We start from the raw sequence: 23,506 nt of genomic DNA, 5'->3' as shown, positions 1-23,506 counted from the left end.
AGAAACTGAATGGGCTTTGCTTCCTTCTATTACAAGACATTTAAGTAAAAGAATTTACTTCATAAATCACTAATTCATTTTAACCACATCAGGAACTTTCAAAATAGAAGTAGTATTCCTTTCACAGTTATAATTCAGGTTCTGAAAACCAGAGTATAGCTTGTACTCCCAAAGTTAAATGCAAAGTTAAATTCCCAATAATTACATCTGCAGAACTTGCTGACATATTTCTTCACATTCTTCTCCACCTTGACTGATGCTCAATCCTCAAATGCTGTTCACTAAAAGCTCATCTTTACTCCATGAGATCAGACTTGCACCTGGAGCTTTTCAGAAGCAGCACACATGAAGCTAAACTGCAAATTCCACTATAACTCAAATTTGGAAAGACAACATGTTCCAAGAATTTCCACTCATCTCTAACATCTAAAGAACTAACCCAGGCTGTAACAAAACCAAGTCAATCCAACATTACTAGTGCCAAAAGACAACAGGGTGTCCAAAAGTGAAAATGGGAAAGTGCTTTTATCTGTATTTACATCCCTCCCTCCTCTGCTGAACACAGAAACAGTAGCTCCTCCAAAACAAAAGGCAGGAACCCACCACCCCATGAAAGAACTCGCCTTCCATTTTAGTGCTTAAGCAGCTTGGAAAAGGCCTAGCATCCCCAAACTGGGATGAGTCAATTTGAAATAGGATGCCTCTGAAAAGAAGGGAGAAGCAAAGTTACCCACTAAGTATTACAGAAGAAATGCATTAATCAAGTCCTCCTAACAAGAAGGAATATTTCATAGCTATTCAGGCACAAGAATACCAGGTCATTAAAATATCCATAGGTTATATACAGGATATCCTCAAGACAACTTTTATTTAGATTTTTGTCATTCCATCTCTTATATCCTGTGGTTAGTTTCCCTTTTTGTTTTTCCTTTTCCTGATTTAGAATAGACAGAACTAAAAATCCTAACAACTTAAGAGAGAAATTGGAGAAGTTAGCAGCCTTGAGTATGCAGACAGCTTTTCCTTCATTCAGGAGGGTTTCAAAGCATTTACCCAGGGTGCTATAAATGGAGCACTTCTACCTTGTTAACGCAGGATTAAAATTCTTCAGCAGGTTTTCAAACTCCCTTAGCCAACATTTGCAACATCCCACTATTACCCTTCTTAATTTGTAATAAACTGTTCAATTCTGGCCCCTTCATTCATCTAAACTGAAAAATTTAGAAAATCTAACATGCTTTCAAACTTAAGTTTCTTACATCTACTAGCTCTTCAAAGAATATATATCTATATCTATATATATATATATATCAGGCAGGTACACGTTCCTTGTTGTTTTCCTACACAACACACAGATGTTAATAGAAATCAGCATTTCTACTACTCAGTAGCTCCCTATTCTAACCCTCATGAAAAGAATCTGAAAAGGAGGAGAACACAATGCTCCTAACAGAAGTGAACAGCAGAAAGGCACATTATGGTATTCAGCAGAGAAACCAATATACTGCACTAAATACACGATTTTAAAAACAAACTTTTTCCACATTAAAGTAACTTACCAGAGAATTCTTGATCACCTCACTCTTATAAAATTCTAAAGAAAAATAAGTAAAAAAGTACATTTAGATTAGCTTAAACACTGATAGAAATCTTAGTATTTGAAATAGAAAAAACTAAAATAAGTAACAATTAAGAAAGAGAAATGTTAGTGGGTCCACCTTATTAGTAACCAATCCACAAGATACACTTTGAAATGCAGTCATGCTTTTGACTAAAATTACTCCTTCACACTTACTTATTACAAGTCATTATTTAAATTTAGTATTTCATCTTTATATCCACAACAATCCTCAAGGTTTACAAGACTTCGATTTCTGAGGAATGAACATGGCACAGTACTTAACAGTATTTGGATGACATTTGCACAAATGACCGGTTTGCCACACAACATCTTCCTGGAACACAGTAGCTTGTATAAATCAATTTCCTGAGGAGCAATGGTGACCTGTTCCAGGTGCTCAGAGAGGGAACAGCCAAGTTACCTGACAGAGGTGCCAACAACCCTGTATTTAAATGGGAATAAGCAACTACTGGCACATGAACTTTGGCTTTCCCTGTCAAAGCAAGAGCTTAAAAGACTTTAGATAGACAGCTCTAGAGGTAGGAATACAGATTTTGTACAATATCCCAGCCCACTGGAGACCAAGGAAAAAGCTTTGATCAAGTGCAAAACAGTCCCTAACACTGAACACTGCAGAAACAGTCATCAGTGACAGGTTTAACCAACGACCACAACAAAGTCCAGGCAGCAAGCTCAAGTTTTGTATTCTTATCCTTCTAAAGCACCAACCTTGGTAAAAAAAGCAAGGCAAGATGCCAGATCTGTCACTGTGCCAGATGAAAATAAAAATTAGGAGAAAATCAAAATTCATCTCCAATCACAGCAAAAGGAGCATGAAATCATATTTTTAATAACATCTCTCCACAATGAAGAACTATATACCACAGTGGGAAAGAAAAGCAAGAAAGAGAAGAGATCTCATGCTTGAACACAGTTATCTAAGCTAGTACAGATGCCTGGATGCTTCATGTCATTGGCTGACAGTTCTGTTTCTTGAAAACTTTGATAACAATATGTGCTGATGTATGCTTTGTAAAACAACTGGCATGCACAGAATGGGACACTCTCCCCCACAAAAGACAATTAAGCTCCAAAAGCTTTAACTTTTACGTGCTCTTGGAAGTTCTTAATTTCTTACATCATCACTCAGGGAAGAGCAATGACAAATATAGGCAGATTTGAGAGACTAAAGGCCTGTCATGTTCTGCCTCCTTGGCTGCTAACACTGAATGCTTTAATGAAATTTAGGAAACTAAAGAGCTCTTTTTCAGTGTTAGCAAACGTGACGTAACTAATGGCAGCAAGTCATCAAGACAAAAGAAAAAACAGAATTCATATAATAAGAATTCAAAGATTAACTAGCAAAAAGGTTGATAGCAAGCCTGGTTTACCTTTGTAGATCTTGGTGTTATCACACAAGTGAAGAGTGAAGTAGGTATCCAAGAGGCGATAACCATTCTTATTAATAATGTTACGTGCAGCAATATTCCGAAGATGACGAAGCCGGCGCTAAAAGGAGAGAGAAAAAAATTCAAAGAACTTTCTGAGATTGAAAATTAACCCTTTTTCTTTTTTCAAAGCATTTTAATGATCCTCAAAGCGCTGTTGTGAAAAAAAAAAAACCCACCAAACACTCAATTTTCTGTCAGACAGCAAGTGTAAACAGCCATATTCAGCAAAGCCACAGAGCAAGAACAAGCACCCACAGGCTTGGACTAAGCAACACTGATATTCAAGAGAAGCTATTCTTATTCTTATTCACATCCTCTATGTCATTTTTATCCCACATAACTAAATCACCCCAACTCTCTGAGCAGTTTCAAGCAAATATGTGACACTATCAGCTTCAAACACAGCAGTATCATCATCCCGATGTTTTGCATCATTGCACTGGAAACACTTCCCAGCCAAAGCTATTTTCAACAAGTATTAATAGACAAAGAGCTCAAACAAACCACCACCAAATCCAGAGCCATAAGGAACTGGCTGAACAAAGCTTCCTGATTTCATGCTAATCCTGGAAACTACTCTAACAACCTTAAATGAAAGTAAAATACATCAGGAAGACATATCAAGATTTTCGGGAAAATTAAGGGCACAGTGAAATTTGAGATTTTCACTGTCAGTTACCATCTGCTGTGATGAGAGAGTCCTTTTCCCTTGGAATGAATACAGTAGGATATGTCACTAAAATATTTAGTTTAAGCGATTTCCTCCAACACTATCTTGGTTTACTACAATCCTGCACCCTGAATGCAAATCATCAGACCAAGTCAATATCTCTCCCTGATCTGTGCCCAACAGCTTTAATAGCTGCGGCTAAGGGCTTAGCTTCAAGGTACACCACATCCTTAATCTTTGACAAATATTTCACATTATTAACTTCTCATAAAATTTAACTAGTTAACAAAGCAATTTTGCAGACTGTCACACTTAAATCATTGCTAAGCTGTTGTTCCTATTGTCTCCTATCTTCAAAGACCCATGTTTTAAACAGCCTCCCATGAGTGCAGCACTCAGTGAACTGCCACCTCAAACACATAAAGCTCTCACCAAATCCTTCAGTGTCATATTTTCCCAATCAATCTCTCAACTCACCAGTGTCTCACCCACTACCATGGGGATGTTGATGAATGGTTCCACATATTTGTGGATCACCACAATCCACCAACAAGCCTCAAACAACTGGTTTAGCACATACTTTTCACCTCAGAGTTCATCTTACACCATTTTTTCCCAAAAGCACCTTTATTTGTAAGGCTGAATCCACCTTAAAAGTTGATTGACTAAAGGCACATTTTAAAAGCTTTTGAAACCAAAAGACAATTTTCCAACCTGTAGTTTGTCTTAAAAGGCTTTTAACAGGAGTTGAAAGGCCATCATATGTTTTAGAATCATAGTATGACACCTTGTATCACTTAACACCACTCCAGTGACATATTAGTGTTCCTTCATGGAAAGGTATGAGGAATATTTAATTTCTGTTCATGTGACAGCCTAAAAATCAGATTCATTCCATTCAAAGTCTGTTTATGACTTAGACTAAAAACAGAGTCTGAGATAGGATGCCCATGTACCTCTAGTATACACATGAGCTACAAAATTAAAAATAAAAAATCCCAACCAACAAAAAACGTTCTGTGAGACTACATGGCCCTATTTTCTTAAAAACTGGTATCAAAAATGTCAACAGAAATATTAAGCCTCACTTAAAAGAGGCCACATGGACCTTTAACAATTTTTCACATCTAACCTCAAAACAACTGAAATACTCCTTAAGGAACAGCTATGAACATGCATTTTGCTACGTATAAAAATGATCCAGGAATTTTATGTGCCATCTCTCTCAATTATCATCAGTAGCACAGAAATCAATCAACTACCATGCTCATTCCCTTCATTTTTGGCATCTTTTTTTTCCTTTCATCCCTTACAAAGAACAGCCCACATTGCACCCTAGCAAAGAGGGTAACTTTCTCCAGGTCTCTTTAGGATCACAATCTAATTTGTGCCTGCTTTAAGTATGTTTCATTGATTAGTTCTCAAGCAAAGTCAAACAAGTTTCTTACCATTCACAGTACACAGTGAGGTCAATAAGGTTTGAAAAAACAAGCTGTCGAGTGTCCTAACCTACACTTGCATCTTTGAACAAGATGTGAGTCCTTATCTCCATGGCTTGTGACTCCCTTGCACCCTTCAGGATATGGGGGTTAAAGTCTCACTTCTCCTAAACCTGTTGTTAAATTTGGGCCTGTAAGACCACAACACAGTTCAGAACTCAATGTGCAGCAGGTAATGAATATTTGAATCTCCAGCTTAGCCAGCACTCTCCTCCTATCCATTTAGCCTGGCTGATAGGGAACAAATTTCCAAATACATAGACAATTTTGTCATTCACATTCTTTAGTATAAGGTCACGATGACAGAGAGACTTGAATCCTCATAATAAATCTTCCCATTTACCCACTATGTTCACTGATATTATACTGAATTATTCAAATTTCGTCAGAACTCTAGAGAGGCAACATTCAGAGTTAATTAATCTCTCCTGATCCAAGATAATTAGCTCCAACCAGGAGACTATCAGCTGCAAAGACATACCCAAAGACAACTGAGACAGGTTCTAGAATTCCTTATCAAGGGCTTTGTTTTGTGACAAAGTAAGTATTATTTTGAGAGACGTTTTAAATCTCTCTAGCGTTACCTCCTATGCATTTCATATCATTTTGTGCTGGAGACACTGGATACACAAAACAAAAACCCCACTGTGTTGCAGCTCAGCTAGCACTGGCATCAGCCAAACACTGCCAGCCCCCAGCGCTGCATCACCCTTTCTTATTCGTTCCATAAATAAGCACTTGTGCAGCTGCTCACAGAATCATATCTGGGAACCAATCTGGATGGAAAATAACCACCTCTCCCTTTTCCTGGGTTAGTTTCACCAGCTCAGTTCCTCACTACAGTTCACCATGTGGCTGGACAAGCAGCTGAGCAGACCAAGGAGAGGACAGTGCAGCAGCAAGAGGCTGAAGGCAGAGAACTGCTGGAATAAAAGCACCAGCTTGAAGTGTACATGGGTCAGCAGAGCCTGGCACTGTCACGAGCCAAGGGGAAGGCAGCTCACAATGAGGTACCAGAGCATTTCAAACTGCAAAAGCAACTCTTCTAAGGGAATAAACCAGTACACTCTATGTTGAATGCAGCAGCAACAAATAATAGACAATTCTTTCATTTCCTCCTCCTTCTAGGTGAAGTGCTAAAAAGGGTCCCTTTTCTTTAGTAACAAGTTTCAATTATTTTGATCTTTCTATAAAAGTGTCAAGAAATCTTCATCATGAGAGGTGATTCCCCCAGGATAAGCTGCTGTGCACCCAGAACAGTAATTCCAAGAAGTCCACCTTAAAAATCAAAATACAAGGACTAAAAAACAATACAAGTGCCTTGGCAGCCTCCTGAGTCACTTAACTTCAAAAAGGCCAGCATGAGTGCAAGATGATAGTTCAGGATCTGCTTTCAATAAAAAAAAGAACAAAATATGTAATGAGTATAGCTAATTTTCACCACTCAATCAATCTCCTCAAAGAGTTTACAAGTTACCAGCAATACAGGACTGAAGACCTCAGACAGGCATCTACAGCAAGTATCTTAATGAGATATCCTACAGCAAAAAAAAGTTATTTTTACAGAACTAATACCATGGAAAAGGTTATTTAACCTTTCCAAAGGATCTCCATTCAGCACATGCAGCCTTAACAGTGGCATCAGTGCTTAGCATGGTAGTACAGCAGGTCTAACAGCTCATTCCTGGGGCCTTGTGACACAAGTTATTTTGGTTACAATTGTCCTAGACCTTTGCAATTTCCAAGAAAGCCAATGGAGCAGTGAAATTACATTACAGACCTGGTTATCCTCTGCTTTAATTGCTATTCTAAGTTGCATTTGATTAAAAGCAACTGCTATATAGCAACTACATGTTGACTCACATGAAAGATATTAGTGCATCCTTCTGGGTTGAAGATAAATGACTACAAACTAAGAGAAGAGATCCACTTCTTTTCCATGAGGAGAAATCCTGAGTAGCTTGTATTTTAAGAACCACTGCTCCATGTGAAGACAGCACAGGTTATAAGCAGACAGCTATCCCAAAGATAACAGGAAGTCTGATCAGGAAAGCTGTGGGAGATCTGAAGAACAGAACCTACCATCATGTTTCATCCCTCATGCCTGCACAGGCAGAAAAGCAGCTTCCTGGAATTCTACAACAGCATCTTAACAGAGCTGCTGTGGAGTGCAGCAAGACCATCCCTGCTCAGCAATTACCAGCTTCACCCAAAACTCAGAGAAGGAGAAGCACTCAGTTTTCATCATTCTGAGGAACTATTTGCAGTTGTGTAATATATCTAGTGTTCCTATTCAATGACTTTCTGGGAACCCCTCCAGATTTACCACAGGCCATAAACAAATCAGACTGCTCCAGAATCAAGCATTTTCATCATCAACCTTGTTAAAATGGTTTTTTCATCAGATGATCTCAGACAGTCTACCAAGTCTTTTGAGGTCTAAAGGACTGAAACTGCCTGGTCCCCTCATGCTTTAGCTCCCTCAACACTAAGACACTCTCACCTTTCACTACCTCTGCCGAGAATGCCACCTTCAGCATCCTGATGCATGTTCCCATCCTGCATAACGTGTTTTGTGCAGTCTTATGGTGAGGGTCAGAAAACTAAACCAAGGTTAAGTTGCCAAAACCAAAAGTTAGTAAGAGTGTGTAACTGGGTAAGAGTAACATCTGGATAAGTTCCTCCAATTCAGCTCTCTACAGCTACACAAATGTGCCCACCACAAAAGAGGACAGAGCAGGCAGACTTCAACACTTAAGTTTCTTTACAGCTTAAACTGATCCAGATGCCACTCTTTGCTTTAATCCAGGTCTGAGAAACAGAAGTGAAAGTTATTCACTGGTTTTTTTTTTGTCTAATAATCTGGTACAATTAATAAAAATCACTGTAGAGATGACACAGCAGGGAGGTAAGAAAAGGGAGTAAGTCAAATGAGAGAAAAGTGCACTGTTGTTAACACAAGGTCTGGAGCGTTCATGGCAGGAGAACAGGACTACCTACAACAGCCTCAAGTATTCATGGAATTTCATAATTATTTGTTCAAGGTCATAAAATGGCTAGCAAAAGCAAGCATGGAGATCAAGCATCTGATTCCTCTTCCATCTTAACCACTTCATTATTCCATTACAAGAATCTGATGACCCTGAGAAAGAAAAATAATGTCTGTATATCCGAGCTGGATGAGAACACAGCCAAACACCATTTCCTATTTCTGGTACTCAGCCATCACACTGACTCTAGCTCTGGCTCCAAGTATCAGTTCTGAAGCTCAGGTCACTAATATGGGCAACAGCAAAGCCCATTCGAATCACATGGAGCCTATCATGCCATCAGCAGCTGAGATGATCTAATGGCTCACAGCTGGGAAAATGGGGAGGTCTGTCTTCTCTTTCTTCCACATCTGCCTTCTCCCAGTAGCAAGGTCTTCCATCTTTAGCACTGGCTCTTTTAGCAAAGCTGTTCATGTATTCTACTCTCAGCAGGCCCTTTGCCATGTTAAATAAATTTACCAAGGTGTCAAGGGAGTATCTGAACTTAAGTAAGGCAGGTAGTTTGGTTTCTTCCAGCAAGAGCCATCCAAGATGCCATCAAACAGACCCTCTGTGCATGGAGGGTTTGGCTGAAAACTTCCAGATGTTATTAAACAACAGTGGGCCAACTGCAGCCATGGCCATAAGTAAGTTTCATAAATTCTATCAGGCAGATTTTTTTTAAGAACTTTATAAATAGGAATACATTTTCCAGAATGAAGATTAAATTCAATTGCCCAGGAAGAAAGTTATATACATCTGTGACTGAATTTGAAAAAGGCTGCCCCACACATTCATTCCTGATGACTTTCCATAAAACCCATGTAATCAGAAATTTACTTTGGTCTGAAATGTAAATACAATGGTAAAAATCAACATTAAGAAGGCTGGGAAATCATCTTATACAAGCAAATAGAAGTTTACATAAATTACTTAGCCCAAATTCACCAAAATTATATCACCACTCAGGGCTCTCTCAGAGGCCTGAAGAGCTGAAAAGCAATAATTGTATTTCCAGAACAAAGAACTTCCAACACTGGCTAAAATTTCAGGACTAGTTCTCCTTCCTTAGCCTTTAATCAAGTACCCTACTTATCAAACAGTTTTTAATCAAGAGACACCAAGCCAGTCTTCATTTCTGGACACCATCTCTGTTTTCAGACTGGTGCCCTCCTCACAATTTTGTAAAGAAAGTAAATTCCCTGAATTCTTTTGAGATCAGGATCAGCTCTGACCTCTGTATAAGATAGTACACACTCTGTTTTTACCTGGCTTTCACATGAATTTCATAGCTTGGTTCCTTGCTCTATGACCCACAGAAGCTCTGGAAGAATTTAAGCAAAATCCTTCCAGCTATTTTAGCATTAAAGCAGGAGGCAAAGATTAGTTAGCAACACAAATGTTACTACAGCAAATCCAGTGTTTCTGAACTGAAGTGACTTGAGCTTGCAATGTCAGCTATTTAGATGTCTGGATATTTGTCAGAATTAAGTCATATTAGAACAGAGAGCCCTGTGTGCTTTGTAGCTCATAGCAGACAGGTTGAGGTGGGTCTTTTTCTTAAAAAGCATAAAACCTCCAGCCCTGAAACAAAGAAAATTTACCAAAATATGATCTACATTTAGCCCATATGAGCATTATTTATTATCACAGTACTGCTCCACACCTCCATATTGCACCTTCCACCTTCCTCAGATTTTCACAATTTGCTTTCCCCTTTCCATGTTTGAATATTAAGATGATCCAGTCTCTTGAAAGTCAAATGGTAGACAAGAATTCATACTTAATTTCATATAAGTTTTCAACCTAAGTTTTCAATTTCATCTCTTCTTTTTAAGTGGAACATATCCCACAGAAGGTTTGGGTCAACTCTGCTACAAAACATAAAGCTTTTAATATCCAAAAAATGTACGTGGTAAGTTCAGGCACTACTCAGATGTATGGTAACTTAAAGCCACAGGAAGCGCAAGAAAATGCTTGTACTCCAATTTATGCTTCCTAGGAAGATTTACTCGCAGTTTAACAGTTTTCCACAGTTCAGAGTCAAGAGAATCAAACGGGCTTTCAGCTCTACTTCTGATGCATTTGATATGCAATTTTGTGGGACACACCATAAGGAATTTTTAGGAATTCTATTTTAATGCCTTCCAGCGCACACTTGAAGACAGTAAGGCCCTCAATGCTACATAGCCACCATTAGTTCATTCTCCTTTTGCACCTCCTTCTTACCTCCACTTCCTCATGTCAAGTGATCAATAGCCATCCCAAACTCCTTTCTCCTTATAAGATTTAGCTACTTTCTTGCAAGTGCCTTCAATAAGCTATTTCTACTAGCAATCAGGACTGAGGACACCATCAGTTTGAAGATGCACTGTAGGATGCACTTTTTTTCCTGTGAACGTGCAACACACTCACATACATCACATACCTCACATTCCCAAAAATCTTATGCAAGGAACCAGATACATTGAACCTATGCAGAGTGATTTACCCAGACTAAATGACCACAAGAAAAAATAAGTTATTTTATCAACACGGGCTCAAAGTTTTCCAAGATGCACAACTGTGAATTTTAGCTTACAGTTCCTTAAATCAAAGTGCCTCCTTTCCTTTATGCTTCTGGGCAGCTGAAAGGCTTTTGAAAGTTTCCCTTAAGCAGAAAAACGGCTATGAAGCTTTCACATGAACACATCAAGGGTCAATATGGTTTCTAATCATCCATAGCCCATGCCATGCTTACTTCTGATTCTGAATTGCACTGAGAGCTTCACCAGGAACAGCAGCAAATGGAAGATGTTCAAAAGACAAGTCTGCCTTAATTCACACAAAGAGAAAGTGAAACAGGAAGAATAAAGAATATCTCAATATTTGACATGGTTCATGCAGAAGTATAATTATTTTCCAGCTATCTGAATGCAAAACAGCCCTTTGCAAAGTCAGTATGGAGTTAAAAAATGCAACATCTGAAATCAATGTTAGATCTAATAAAATATGTTAGTCTATGGCATGATCTCCTCCTTTATTACTAACTAAAGCAACAGCAACATCAGAAAATAATTCAAATAGGTAACAATATTGTAACTGAAAAAACTTAGGACTATGTATTACTCTTGAAAGACAGCTGTGTCCTCTGGTGTATCTTCCCCTGTACTCTCTCCTACTAGCTAACCCTCTAAACTCCCTCCTCACTAAGTAATTGCATTTATATTGAGGAGCAACTCAGAACTGAACTTCTACCCCCATGAAATGATGTAAACAGCTGGTAACTGTTCAGCTGGTACAAGAAATTTTCTCTTTGTACCCCACAATCACATGTAGAAAATCTATACCACTTACTTCAGAGTCCAAAATAACTGAAAGAACTAAGACTAAAACTGATGTAAGCTCATGATGTTCACACAACTCACTAATCTTCTGCATGTTTATTCTTTTTTTCCACATCCAGAATTTGTGCTAATTTCTGCAGAAAGACTGTAAAAGTCTGTTATTTAAAACATATTGTAGGGGCAGGCATAGAAGACACAATCAGTCTTGGGACACAAACAAGATCAGTGGTAAGGTGTGGCAAAACAAGACTTAATACACAGAATTAACTTAAATAAAATGTTAGCAAGAAAGGTTCAAAAGTTAAATCACGAGCCTACGCAGGGTCTTGGGCAAATGAAGCTCTTTCTGTGTATTGTTTTAACAGCTGTGTTTGGTTATGGTCACTATAACATCAAGAGCGACAGATCCAGCGAGCTGGCAAACACCACAGCTCCAAAGAGCAAGAACTGTCAGCACACCCTAAAAAAATTGCTCTAAACTATGGGTAAGAAAATCTTACAAATACTGCTCACTGGCCAGACAAAGCTCTTCTTGCTAAGTGTTTACATAAGATGCAAATAATAGGAAACTAGACAGTCTTTCCATCTTTAACCAAAACCTTTTACAAGAGGTAGCTAGAAATAATATCTTCCCTTATTGATGTTTTTCTCTGAGTTTGTCTAAGTAAGTATTTAGTGTCAAGATGAAAAACTGAAATGTAGCTGCTTCTTTGACACAGCATGGGAACTAACCCACCAGACAGAAAAGAGAACATCAGGGTGCAAGTCCCACCTCACTAATAACACACTGTAGCAGTTGAGAGAAGCCCCTTAAGCTTCTTAACATGACCTTGGGGAAGAGAGCATTAGTCCACATCAGCTGTGGGAATAACCTGGGAATATCAAGATGATACTCAGAAGGAGGCACCCAAAAAGTACACAGGGCCTTACAGAAGCGAGGGCATCAGCAAAATCAAAGCAATGGCAATTCTGACCTTAAAGAAGCACTTAAAGATACTCCAAGCTGCACAAGCAAACAGCATATGACGATTAATAACCACAAGCATATTAATGTTTATCTTGTTGCTGGATGAATAAATCAAGGGCAAAAAAGTCAGTTTCCCTTCATAAAGGAGACTTGGGTCTTTAGCTAGCAAGTTGCTCAATTAAGAACATTCCATAACCCACCACAAACATTCCACATAAAGCATGAAAACCAATTTAGTACGGCTATTGGATGTAACAGTCTCTCTCTAGGTTATCAACAGATCATTTGGTCTGCAAAACACACCTGCATCCCTTAGGGAATACAGGTAGTACACTGCAGACAGCAAAATTCCAGCCCTAGGTTAAGAGCCAGCCTTTTGGGGTAAAATTTCAATCTTCCAGTAACTTTAACAACTACTCCTCTTACAAACACTAAACATTGATACAGCTGGGTATGGATACAACTGAGTAAGATCAGCAGGTCACAACTCACACTGTGGTGTTTCACTGGAAGAACACTTCCCTCTCACTCAGCATTTAAAGAGTGTGTGTCAAAGAGAAGTGAAAGTAATATTCCAATACAACACTTTCCATCCACTATTCTGATTCCTCCCCTCCCCCCATATTTAATAGGAAAGGGGAAGTAAAATATAATCAGTCTTGTTTTTTTTCCAAGTAACTCGGGGAGAATATATAACAAGAGTAATATAAAACTATTGTACTATTTTCTCACTGCTTAGTTGAAAGTGCACATGCATCCCGGGGCCCACACAGTAACTTTCTTTACTTTCCTACACAAGACCCCTCAAACACATTTGCCAGCACACTTTGAATCATCTCTTTCTGCCATGTTGCCCAAAATGTTGTGCCCGAGTGATACACATCTTTAAAGAAAGTAACCAAGTCGAATCTGGAACTGAACCTGGCAGGGGATGCAGAAGACTTCAATGACAACCTCTCTTCCTGCACCTCTTGAATGGATGGACAGCAGGATAGGGACTGGGGGATCAAAGCCTGTCACACTATAAGATCAGGTTCATGACCACCTGAGGAATTTGAATCTGCACAAGTCTATGGGACCCAAAGAGATGCATCAGAGAGTCTTGAGAGAACTGGCTGATTTAGCTACTAAGCCAGTCTCCATGATATTGGAAAAATCATGGCATTTGGGTAAAGTCCCAGATGACTGGAAAAGGGGATGCATAGTACCAACCTTTAAAAAGGCCAGAAAGGAGGACCCTGGGAGCTACCACCTGTCAGCCTCACCTCTGTGCCTGGCAAGATCCCAGAACAGATGCTCTGAGAAGCTGTGCTAAGGCACATGGAAGACAGGGAGGTGACTCGACAACCAGCATGGTTTCACCACAGCAAAGTCTGGCCTGACCAACCCAGTGGCCTTCTGCGATGGGGTGACTACATCAGCGGACAAGGAAAGAGTTACAGATGTCATTTATCTGGACTTTGGAAAAGCCTTTGACGTGGTCTCCCACAACATCCTTCTCTCCAAATTGGAGGGATGGATTTGGACTGTGAGATGGATATGGAATTGGTTGGATGGCCAAATCCCAAGAGTAAAGATTCTCCCAGAGTTAAGCTAGTATGGAAGCCACAGGAGCCATGAATGCTGAGCACTCCTCTTGGACTCTTATAGGTGCATAAAACTCCAACTGGACCTTTAGGAATCCCAGCCTTAATGTTAATGGAGACTACAGGGTCCTTAAGAGATTTCACTAATTGGTTGCTCTGTTTTGCTCTACCCTAAACATACACTTCTGACACCTGTAGCTGAAATCATTGCTGCTCCTCTCCACAGAAACTTTCACTCTCTGTCAAGAGATGTTTGTGAACTGGTCTGACACTATTCATGGCTATGCACAACAGCACAATTTACCCTTCCCTCCCTACTACCACATCCATACTCAGCAGACACATCTCCTTCCCTCACACACACCCTCCCAGGCACTGCTTCTGGGTCCATGACTATGTGCTTTCCTGTCACTAGATAACCACACGTGAAATCTGTTCTGGCCAGCAATTAGCACAGTAGCATTCAACAGATCATTTGACTGTGGCATGACTGCCTCTCTACATCCAGGCTGCATTTTTCTGTCCAATCCCTTCCACTGAGGATATATAAGAATCTGAAAGGTCTGGGTCCCCCAACCCATTGCTTTGAACTGCTTATAATGACAGGATTGAACAGTTTGCTTTGAGCATTCATAAATCCTTAAGTTCTCATGACACTCCCAATTTTCTTGCATCAAGCAAACAGGAAGAGATATTACTAAAGAATCTCAGCTCCTGAACTGCAATTATTTCACATTTTCAGTTCTGTTGTGCTCACTCTTACAGCAAAAGAGAACAACATCCAGACACAATTACTAAGGGATTCAAATGGCAATTTCATGCTCAATCAGATGCATTTCTTTACAGCCATATCCTCAATTTCTCTTTCTTAAAATACAGAATACAACAACAAAAGGCATTCTACCTCAGCCATCTCACCACACAAACAAGTTAAAGAAGGGGTCAGTCAGTTATAACATAAGCACAATCACAGAAGCAAAACGTTTCAGACTGAACTTTTCACTCCTGCAAAAGTGTCAGTAGCAGGAATGTTGTTTTCTAATCAATGTGAATGTCACTGGAATAATTAAAGCTAGACTAAACTCAGATTACACTGTCAGTACTTCTGCCCCTAAAAAGTCACTTCAGTCATTAAAAGAACTCACCTTGAATTCACAGTAGAGAATTTGTATTTAGAGAGATTTAAAGCCATGACTCAGACGATCCTGCTATCAATTCTTAGTCAAAAAATGTAGCACTGGGTGTTCTAGAGAAAGCTGCTTACTGAAACAAATCACTAAGTTGATTTCTTGCTGGCACATAGCTCAAACAATTACCTTGCCTTACATAGCACTACATAGCTTGGATCAGCCAGACTATGACATTACAGAGGTGGCACATTAGACTAGGAATGACTTTTCTTTTTCAAAATTATCCAGTAAAATAGCTCCAGTGTGCTGAGCCCCTCCAAGGTATCTTGCACTTCAGTAACAGACTTTTGAGCTTAGATGATATGGAGAAAGGGGGTGATTTGCTATCAGTGTGTTCAGTGGAGCCTCTCAATTTGATTGCAAGTACAGACAGAGTGCACAGATCCCTCAGCACACGGTGTTAGCAGAGCACACAGCAGAACAATACCTCAGTCTCTATCACAGCCTTACACTTGCTACAATTAACATACAAGCATCCTCGATAAATATTTACTCAACTGGAACATCTTATAATTGATGACTCAATTTCTGCTCCTAGGAACTCCTATAAAAGTTTCTGCTCCTAGGAGAAAAAGCCTGTGTTTTGGTCTCACTTTCACAAACGAAGTCCAATGACTAATACCTCAGGCTTCTCCCTGCAGCATTCACTTGGTCCTTGCACAAGCCTAAGAAAGAGCAAAACCAAAAATTCAGCAAGGAGAAGGCCATACTTGATCTAGAGGACAATCCACTGTTTCCTGTTCATACAGAGCTGCGTTCATGTTTGTTTATTAACAGAGCAGACACACATTTCAGAATAAGTACTTGCTTGCAAATTAGCCACCCCCATGCCCTGCCTTTGTCCCCAAGTGGATGTCTCCTAGAGCAAGTTTAGCAAAAGAGCAGTTCTAGATCCACTTGAAGTTAAAATCTGTTGATTTTTTCTCTACTCTTTGTATTCCCACCTGGTAACATGTAGCTCCAGTAATACAGATCACACATCTACTTCCTAACAACATCAACAGCACCAAGTTAATAAGCCAAAACAATACTCACATCTTACAGTATTTCTAAAGAAAAGCAAAATTTTGCTATTTACTCCCACTTTCACCACTCCTGCTCCAGCTCCTCAAGTCAGTCACCACATGCAAGAGGGGAAAGGGCACAGAGTCTGAGAGGGATTGCTAAATGCTCAGGCAGAACATAATCTTCCTCGCTCAAAATTAATGCTCTCCAAAATTAAAACGTGTGACAAATGCCTAGTAAACCAAAAGCCAACTACAGCAACCAGGAAGAAAGATAGTTAGGTGAAGGGTGTATGCAATGGGGAGAGAACATTTCACCACTTTCAAGAATACACTTCATGTTATATCCACACTCACTCCCCCACCCCGCCAAGAGAAGGAGGAGAGGACACCCCAACTGCTTCGGCCTCACGAGGTGCCCAAGTTTAACCCTGATTTTCAGGGGGTTATTCCTGCTGCAACTCCCACCTTTAGTCTGCTCCAGACCCTTTGCAGGCACAGTAGTGTCCTGGGAGGGAAAACACCACCCGACTCCCCCGGGAGAGAGGCACAGACCCCCAGCCCGTGCTCCCTCTTACCTTGCTACCAGCCTAGAGAAAGGTGCTCAAACTGCCCCTTGCCTCAGGGACTGCCCTTCCACAAGCTCGGGGACTCTTCCTCAGGTAATGCCAGACCTCGGGGAAGCCCTCATGGAGCACCTGTCCACCCCTTTACCTCAGGGCACCCCTCAGCTCAGGAAACATCTCCCTTCACCCAAAACAACCCACACCTCAGCGAGCATGCCCCTGTGCACGCCTCAGAGCATCCCCCACCTCAGTGAGCGCACCCCCTTCACCTCAGAACACCCCACACTGCAGGGGACACCCCTGATTCACCTCAGGACACCCTCCTCCGCCCCAGCCCTCTCCGAGCGCCGCCCCGAGGCCCCGCCGTACCTGCTGCGAAGGCAGCTCCACATGCAGGGCGCGGGCGGCCGAGCCGGGCGGTAATGCGGCGGCACCGGCAGCCGAGGTCATCCTCACGGAGGGTCCCCGCTCCGCTCCACTCCCCCGAGGCCGCCGGGCGCGCAGGGGTTAATGGCGGCAGCAACGCCGAGCCGGCCGCCCGCTACGGAGCCATATTACCGCAGTGCCGGGGGGCGGGCGAAGCACCGCCTCCCGCACGCCCATTGGTCCTCTCGCCGTGGGGGCGGGAGCTCGGCAGCACTCTCGAGTCGCGATTGGCTTAGCCTGACGCCAATCAACGCCCCTCTCCGCTGGCCCTGTCAAACCGCTGGAACGCGCGCCGGCGCCGATTAGAGGGCCCGCTTCCGGAAGGCGGGACTGCGCCCGATGGCGGGCGGTGATTGGAGGAGATCGAGTTTGATTGACAGCACGGCCTCCGTCACGTGTGCGGGAGCTGTTGTCATCACGTGGTGGGAAGGAAAATAGTTCAGCGGAGGGGGCGGGGGGGCGGTCGCCATGGCAGCCGGGGGGGCTGCGAGGCCGGGCCCGGTCTGTGGGGATCGGCTGTGGCGTCATCCTCACCGCCCCTCCGCATCGCTCCGGCCTGCCCTCATCGTATCCACCTGCCCCGCATCGTATCCACCCGCCCCATGTGACACCTGCCCCACAACAGGCCAGCCCGCCCCGTTTCACACCCATCTATGTCACGTCAGTATAAAAAAGACCTTAGGCTATTGCAGAGGGTCCAGAGGATGGCGAAGGGTCTGGAGACTTGACTCTTGTGACCAGTGACAGGACCTGAAGGAATGGCCCTGAAGCTGAGTTGGGGAAGGTTTAAGTTGGATTTTAGTAAAAGGTTCTTCATCCAGAGGGTGTCGGAGCACCTGAACAGGTTCCCAAAGGCAGTGGTCGCAGCCCCAAATCTGACAGAGCTCAAGAAGTGTTTGGACAATGTTCTCACAGGGCCAGGAATTGGACTGGATGATCCTGATGAGTGTCTTCCAACTCAGCTTATTCCATGATGCTATGATTCTATGAACCTTCCCCATATCACATCCACTTGCCTTACTCTCCACAGCATATCTACCTGCCTCATATCACCCCAGCCTGCCCAACCACAGACCAACCTGCCCCACATTGTGCCAACCAGCCCAGTATCAGACAAACCCATCCCACATCACATGGACCCATCCCATTCCACGCCAAGCCATCCCACATCAGGCCAGCTCACCTCCCATCATACCAACCATGATGCTTACACACACCAAAGCCCAATGCAATCCCCTCAGCATCTGCCTCCATCCCATCCCACCCACAGTAGCTCTGGGGAGAAGAATTTGAGAGTATTGGGCAGTAGGGGAGGGAGGATTCTGCCCCTCTGTCCTGCTTAGGTGAGATCCCACCTGCAGAGCTGCCTCCAGCCCTGGGGTCCAACATCAGAAGGATGTGGAGCTGCTGGAGTGAGTTCAGAGGAGGCCACAGAGATGTTCTAAGGGCTGGAGCTCCTCTGCTCTGGAGACAGGCTGGGAGAGCTGGGGATGTTCAGCCTGGAGAAGAGAAGGCTCCAGGGAGACCTTAGCCCCCCTGCCAGTGCCTAAAGGAGCTGCAAGAGAGCTGGAAAGGGACATTGGACAAAGGCTTGGAATGATAGAATGATCCTAGTGGGTCCTTTCCAACTCAGAATATTCTGTGACTCTGTGAGTCTGTGACAAGGGGGAATGACCTCACACTGACAGAAAGCAGGTTAAATTGGATATTTCAAAGAAATTTTTCCTTGTGAGATGGTCAGGCGCTGGCACAGGTTTCCCAGAGAAGCTGTGGCTGCCCCATCCCTGGAGGTGTCCAAGGCCAAGTTGGATGGAACTTAGAGCAACCTGGTCTAGCAGAAAGTGTCTTTGCACATGGCAGGGAGCTGGAACAAGATGAGCTTTAAGGTGCCTTTCGATCTAAGCCAGTCTGTGATTCTGTGATCTTCAGTTTTCTTCAGGTGAATTCAACAAAGACATCACCAGATTAGTGACTCTGTATTGTGTTTATGTGTTCTCTAAACTCACACTGGCAACTTCTCACTTTGACATTATGGAATACCAGAAGACATTTCTTGTGGACTTTTTTTTTTTTTTTTGGAAAGCAAAGCCTGAAGATAATTAAAATTACTACTAACAAAATTCCAACAAAGCAATTTTAACAAAATCTGGTAAAGACTCTTGCAGAATTAAGTGTATTTTTTAAAAACTTCTGGAGAAAGCTGAATGAAATGCCAGTGAGGAATTGTCAGAAATTGCATTTGAATATTTAATTGCCATTTCTGGAAGCACTACTTTATCAGTGGCCTTTTTGCACTAAAGCTGAGACACATGGACTCATGTCCTTCAAAAGGACATGTCAAGGAGAGATACCACCATTACAGATATTATTTAATAGACTTTATTGCAAATTTTGGCATGGTAGAACCTTTGGGAAGGGAAGAAATTACCTTGTGGCTAACAACAACTCCTACTTCTACTACAGATCAGGTCAAATATGCTTCTTATTTGGATATGAGATCATTGCAAAATCACTCCAATGAGACAATGTACTTCACTGATAAGGGATAGAAGGATTCCAAATGCAGAGCAAAATACTCGAAGTTTGTGAACTGTTTAAAGAGAAAAAAAAGACAAATTCCACACTGAATGTGTATTAAATAATTTCCAGCCACAAATGTGGGGTTAAGAGAGTTTGTTTAGCTTTGCTTTGGGAGGGATCAGTCTCAAGCACTAGCTATTAAAACAGGAGACTGGTTTTGTGGGCATTGAACTTTGTACCTGTTTGTGTCCAAGGTATTTCTTTGGATCTGTATTTCTAGTTGCAGCTGAATATGTTTGCTCCCTTCACAGAGGTTGTTTTGAACTGCAGTGAGACACTTGCAGATACCTATGGTGTTCTGATCATCCCTAGGCAGTGTATCAGAAGCTCACAGGGAAAAGCACAGTAAAGGTCAGATCCTTTCAATGTGGAGGCCCTTGCTTTTAAATTAATATGTCTTTAATGCAATAAACTCCAAGGCAGGCTGTATTAATTTGCAACTAGCCATTGTTTGCATTTTATCATCACCATCAGCTGCATAAATGTGAGGGTAAAAGTGATTTAATTAATTTATCATAAGTTCCCTGAATGTCCCTCTATAGATAAACCCCACCTCACACAGACTTCATTGTGTTTTTGACACAATGTTTAGGTCACATTATGTGCACAGAGGAGATCCACCTGCAGTAGAAGACATTTTCAAGTCAGCCCATAACCATTAGACAATTTCCATGCAGGACATGGAAGAGGACTCCTGATGCTTTGGAGGGCAAATGATGCTTAGAATATCTGTTACTGTCCTGGTGCTTAGAAGGGCTATCATTTATATGGGAAAAACTTTCTTCTCAGACTCAAACATGTATTTTAAATATATATTGTGAATGAGTAGTGAATGGACTAGAGCACAGGTGTGACAAGGAGGGAGCTGTGGGGAGCTCAGCCTGGAGAAAAGGAGGCTCTGGTGGGGCCTTCTCCCCTTCTGGGCCTGACTCCCACCTGGCTCCACCCTCCTGTCAGGGAGCTGACACCTCAAAGTGGTTCCTACCACTGGGGACTACATTAAAAACCCCTGTAAATCAGCCAGAAGACGCTTTTTGATTTCAGTGGATAGATCAAGGCCAAAGGCCAGTGGTTCACAACTGAATAAACATTGGGACTGCCAGCTGCTGCAAGGACTGTCTTCCAAACTACATGCAAAATTATTAAGTTCCCAGGTAAGTACAGTCATGAAATATCTCCTGGTATATTATCAGAAGTCCCTGAAGGAAATTTATTTCTGAATTCTGCTTGAAATAAAGTCCTTTCCTTTACTGCACCTGCATTTTCATCTTGCAGAGGTGGTAATGTGATTTTATCACTTAATTTGATGTGTCATGATTGTGCTTTCCACTCCAGAAGTTGTTGCATTTCATCTATGGGAAAAGTAAATCCTTCTTTGGAATATTTACAGAGACCTTTAAGGCCCCTTGAATGAAAATTCTGCAGGATGATCCATTGATGTAAGCTAAATATACATAAGAAGACAAAAAGTCAGTATAGCCATTTAATTGGATCCTACTGGCTGTTAAGCCTCCCCAGGACAGCATTTCCACCAAAACTTTGTACTTCCATTGGCTATAAGCATCTCCGAGACAACACAATGCCATTATACAAAACCATCAAGACTTTCTTGATCTTTGATACTTAAAAGGTATCCTCTGTAGGTCATATTATTCTGATTGACTCTTCACTGATGAAACTTTTACATGCATTTAGAAAGAATTTGGGATATCCAGACCTTCTGATGTGACAAGGAAGAAGAATGGATGGGTACTATGGTTGCTGATGCTATACAGCCTATTTGCATAAAGGTATAGAATCACAGAATAATTTATACCTCTCAGATCATCAAGCTCAACCATTCCCAAGATTACAGACAATGGCAGTATGAGATTTTGGCACAGGGACTAATATTGGCTCAGTCAAATGTGGCAGGAGGGAAATGCTGCCTGCACTGCATCACCTTGATCAAAGCTCAGCAGAAAGCACACAGCACAGCCAAAAACTGTTGGGGAAAAAACCTCCCAATGTATGATTAGCTAGAACTGTGGATCAGATCTAAGAGAAATCAGGGAACCAGTAAATAATCAGACCGTGGATGGAGTTCAAATTCCCACGAAGCTTATGTTATGGCCTTGTACAGCCTTTTCAAACATTTTCACCCCCCCAAAAAAACCCACCTGAGACAAAAAAGAAACAACCACAAAGTAAAATAGAGAAATCCCTTCATTAGCATTTTATTTTCCTGCCCTTTCAGCTGCATAACATGGTACCTCAAATCCCTGGCAGAAACAGCCAAGAAAATGCCTATTTTTGATATTATGGATTTTTCTTTAAATGGAAAAACTTAATTTATCTAAGCTGTTCCCAAACAGAACCGTTTTCAAGAGGGTCATTTTGCAGCACGAAGCTTTGAGAATGTGCACTGTAGAAAAATAATTTGTTATTCCTTGTGGTACTGCTGCTTGGGCTAAATTGACAAAAATATTATTCAGAGGGTAATGCATCCATTCCTGGTCTCTGCCTCCTCCTCAAAGAAGGCTGTTCCAGTCCGAGTGAGTGATTTCTTGGCATTGCTACTTGGCATTTCCCCAAAATGCTTGGGGGCTTTGTTGTATTATCATGGAGTTACTGACGGGCACCTCACGGGGGCAGCACATCCTCTCTGTTTATTTTTTCAATCTCCTTCATTAAACCCAGCTGTGCTTCCACATTGAATTAAAAAAAAAAAAAAAAAAAAAAAAAAAAAGAGAAAAAATCTACAAACAACATTATTCTGCTTATACTATGTTAATGAATGAGGGGTTCAAAGCAAGCTGGTGACATCCCACCTTTATAGCGGGTGCTGTAGGAAATAATGCTCCCCTGATTCACAGAGAGGGAAAAAACAGCTGGGCAAACCCACAGAATCATAAGGGTTGGAAAAGCTCCCAAGACCATTGAGTCCAACCATTCCATACCAAGCCCACTACTAACCCATGTGCCCAAGTACCACATCCACACATCTGTTAAATCCCTCCAGAGATGGAGACTTTGCCACTGCTCTGAGCAGCCTGTTCCAATGCCTGACTGCCCTTTCAGTGAATACAGTTTCCCTAATATACTATGTAAACCTTCCCTGGTGCAAATTTAAGTCTGTTTCCTCTTGTTCTGTCCCTTGTCCCCTCGGAGCAGAGCCCAAAACTCACCTTCACTCCCCTGTCAGGAAGTTGTAGAGAGTGAGAATGTTCCCCCCCAAGCTTCCTTTCCTTCACACTGAGCCCCACCCAGCTCTTTCAGCCACTTCTGGCACTCCCTTCCCCAGCTCCATTCCCTTCTGTGGGCATACTCCTGCCCCCAATGTCCTTCTTGTCCTGAAGGGCTCAAAACTGAAGCCAGGATTCATGTAACATGCTCAGGAAGCCCCATGGCTGGCAGTCAAAGAAGGGATAAATCACAGCAGATGGCCCGCATCCAAGTGCTATGCCTTTTCCATAAACTGAGCCATGTACCCTTTTGTTCTGTTTGCCAGAGGGAGAGCTCTGATTTGAGACAAAGACAACAAAACAGGACAGTAACTATGTGTAAACACGAGGAAAATGTGGTGAAAGTGGACAGTCCCCTCTTCCAGCC

The 23,506-nt window shown here is 41.9% G+C and overlaps 1 protein-coding gene across 1 annotated transcript in view; it reads right to left on the bottom strand.

Moving 5' to 3' along the window:
• The window catches only part of UVRAG (UV radiation resistance associated), an 89,071-nt gene extending 71,567 nt beyond the window's left edge, over window positions 1-17,504 (bottom strand). The window contains exons 1-3 of the mRNA XM_056496571.1: window positions 17,279-17,504; window positions 3,013-3,130; window positions 1,560-1,594 (exon numbers count right to left, since the gene is read on the bottom strand). Of these exons, the coding sequence (XP_056352546.1) occupies window positions 1,560-1,594; window positions 3,013-3,130; window positions 17,279-17,359 (234 nt within the window). The 5' untranslated portion in view covers window positions 17,360-17,504. The remainder of the gene's footprint in view (window positions 1-1,559; window positions 1,595-3,012; window positions 3,131-17,278) is intronic.
• Between the last annotated feature and the right edge of the window lie 6,002 nt (window positions 17,505-23,506).

Source organism: Oenanthe melanoleuca, chromosome 1 (genome assembly GCF_029582105.1).
Source record: "Oenanthe melanoleuca isolate GR-GAL-2019-014 chromosome 1, OMel1.0, whole genome shotgun sequence".
NCBI lineage: Eukaryota > Metazoa > Chordata > Aves > Passeriformes > Muscicapidae > Oenanthe > Oenanthe melanoleuca.
Note: the sequence above shows the minus strand (reverse complement) of the source record. Positions and strands in the feature narration are given on the sequence as shown.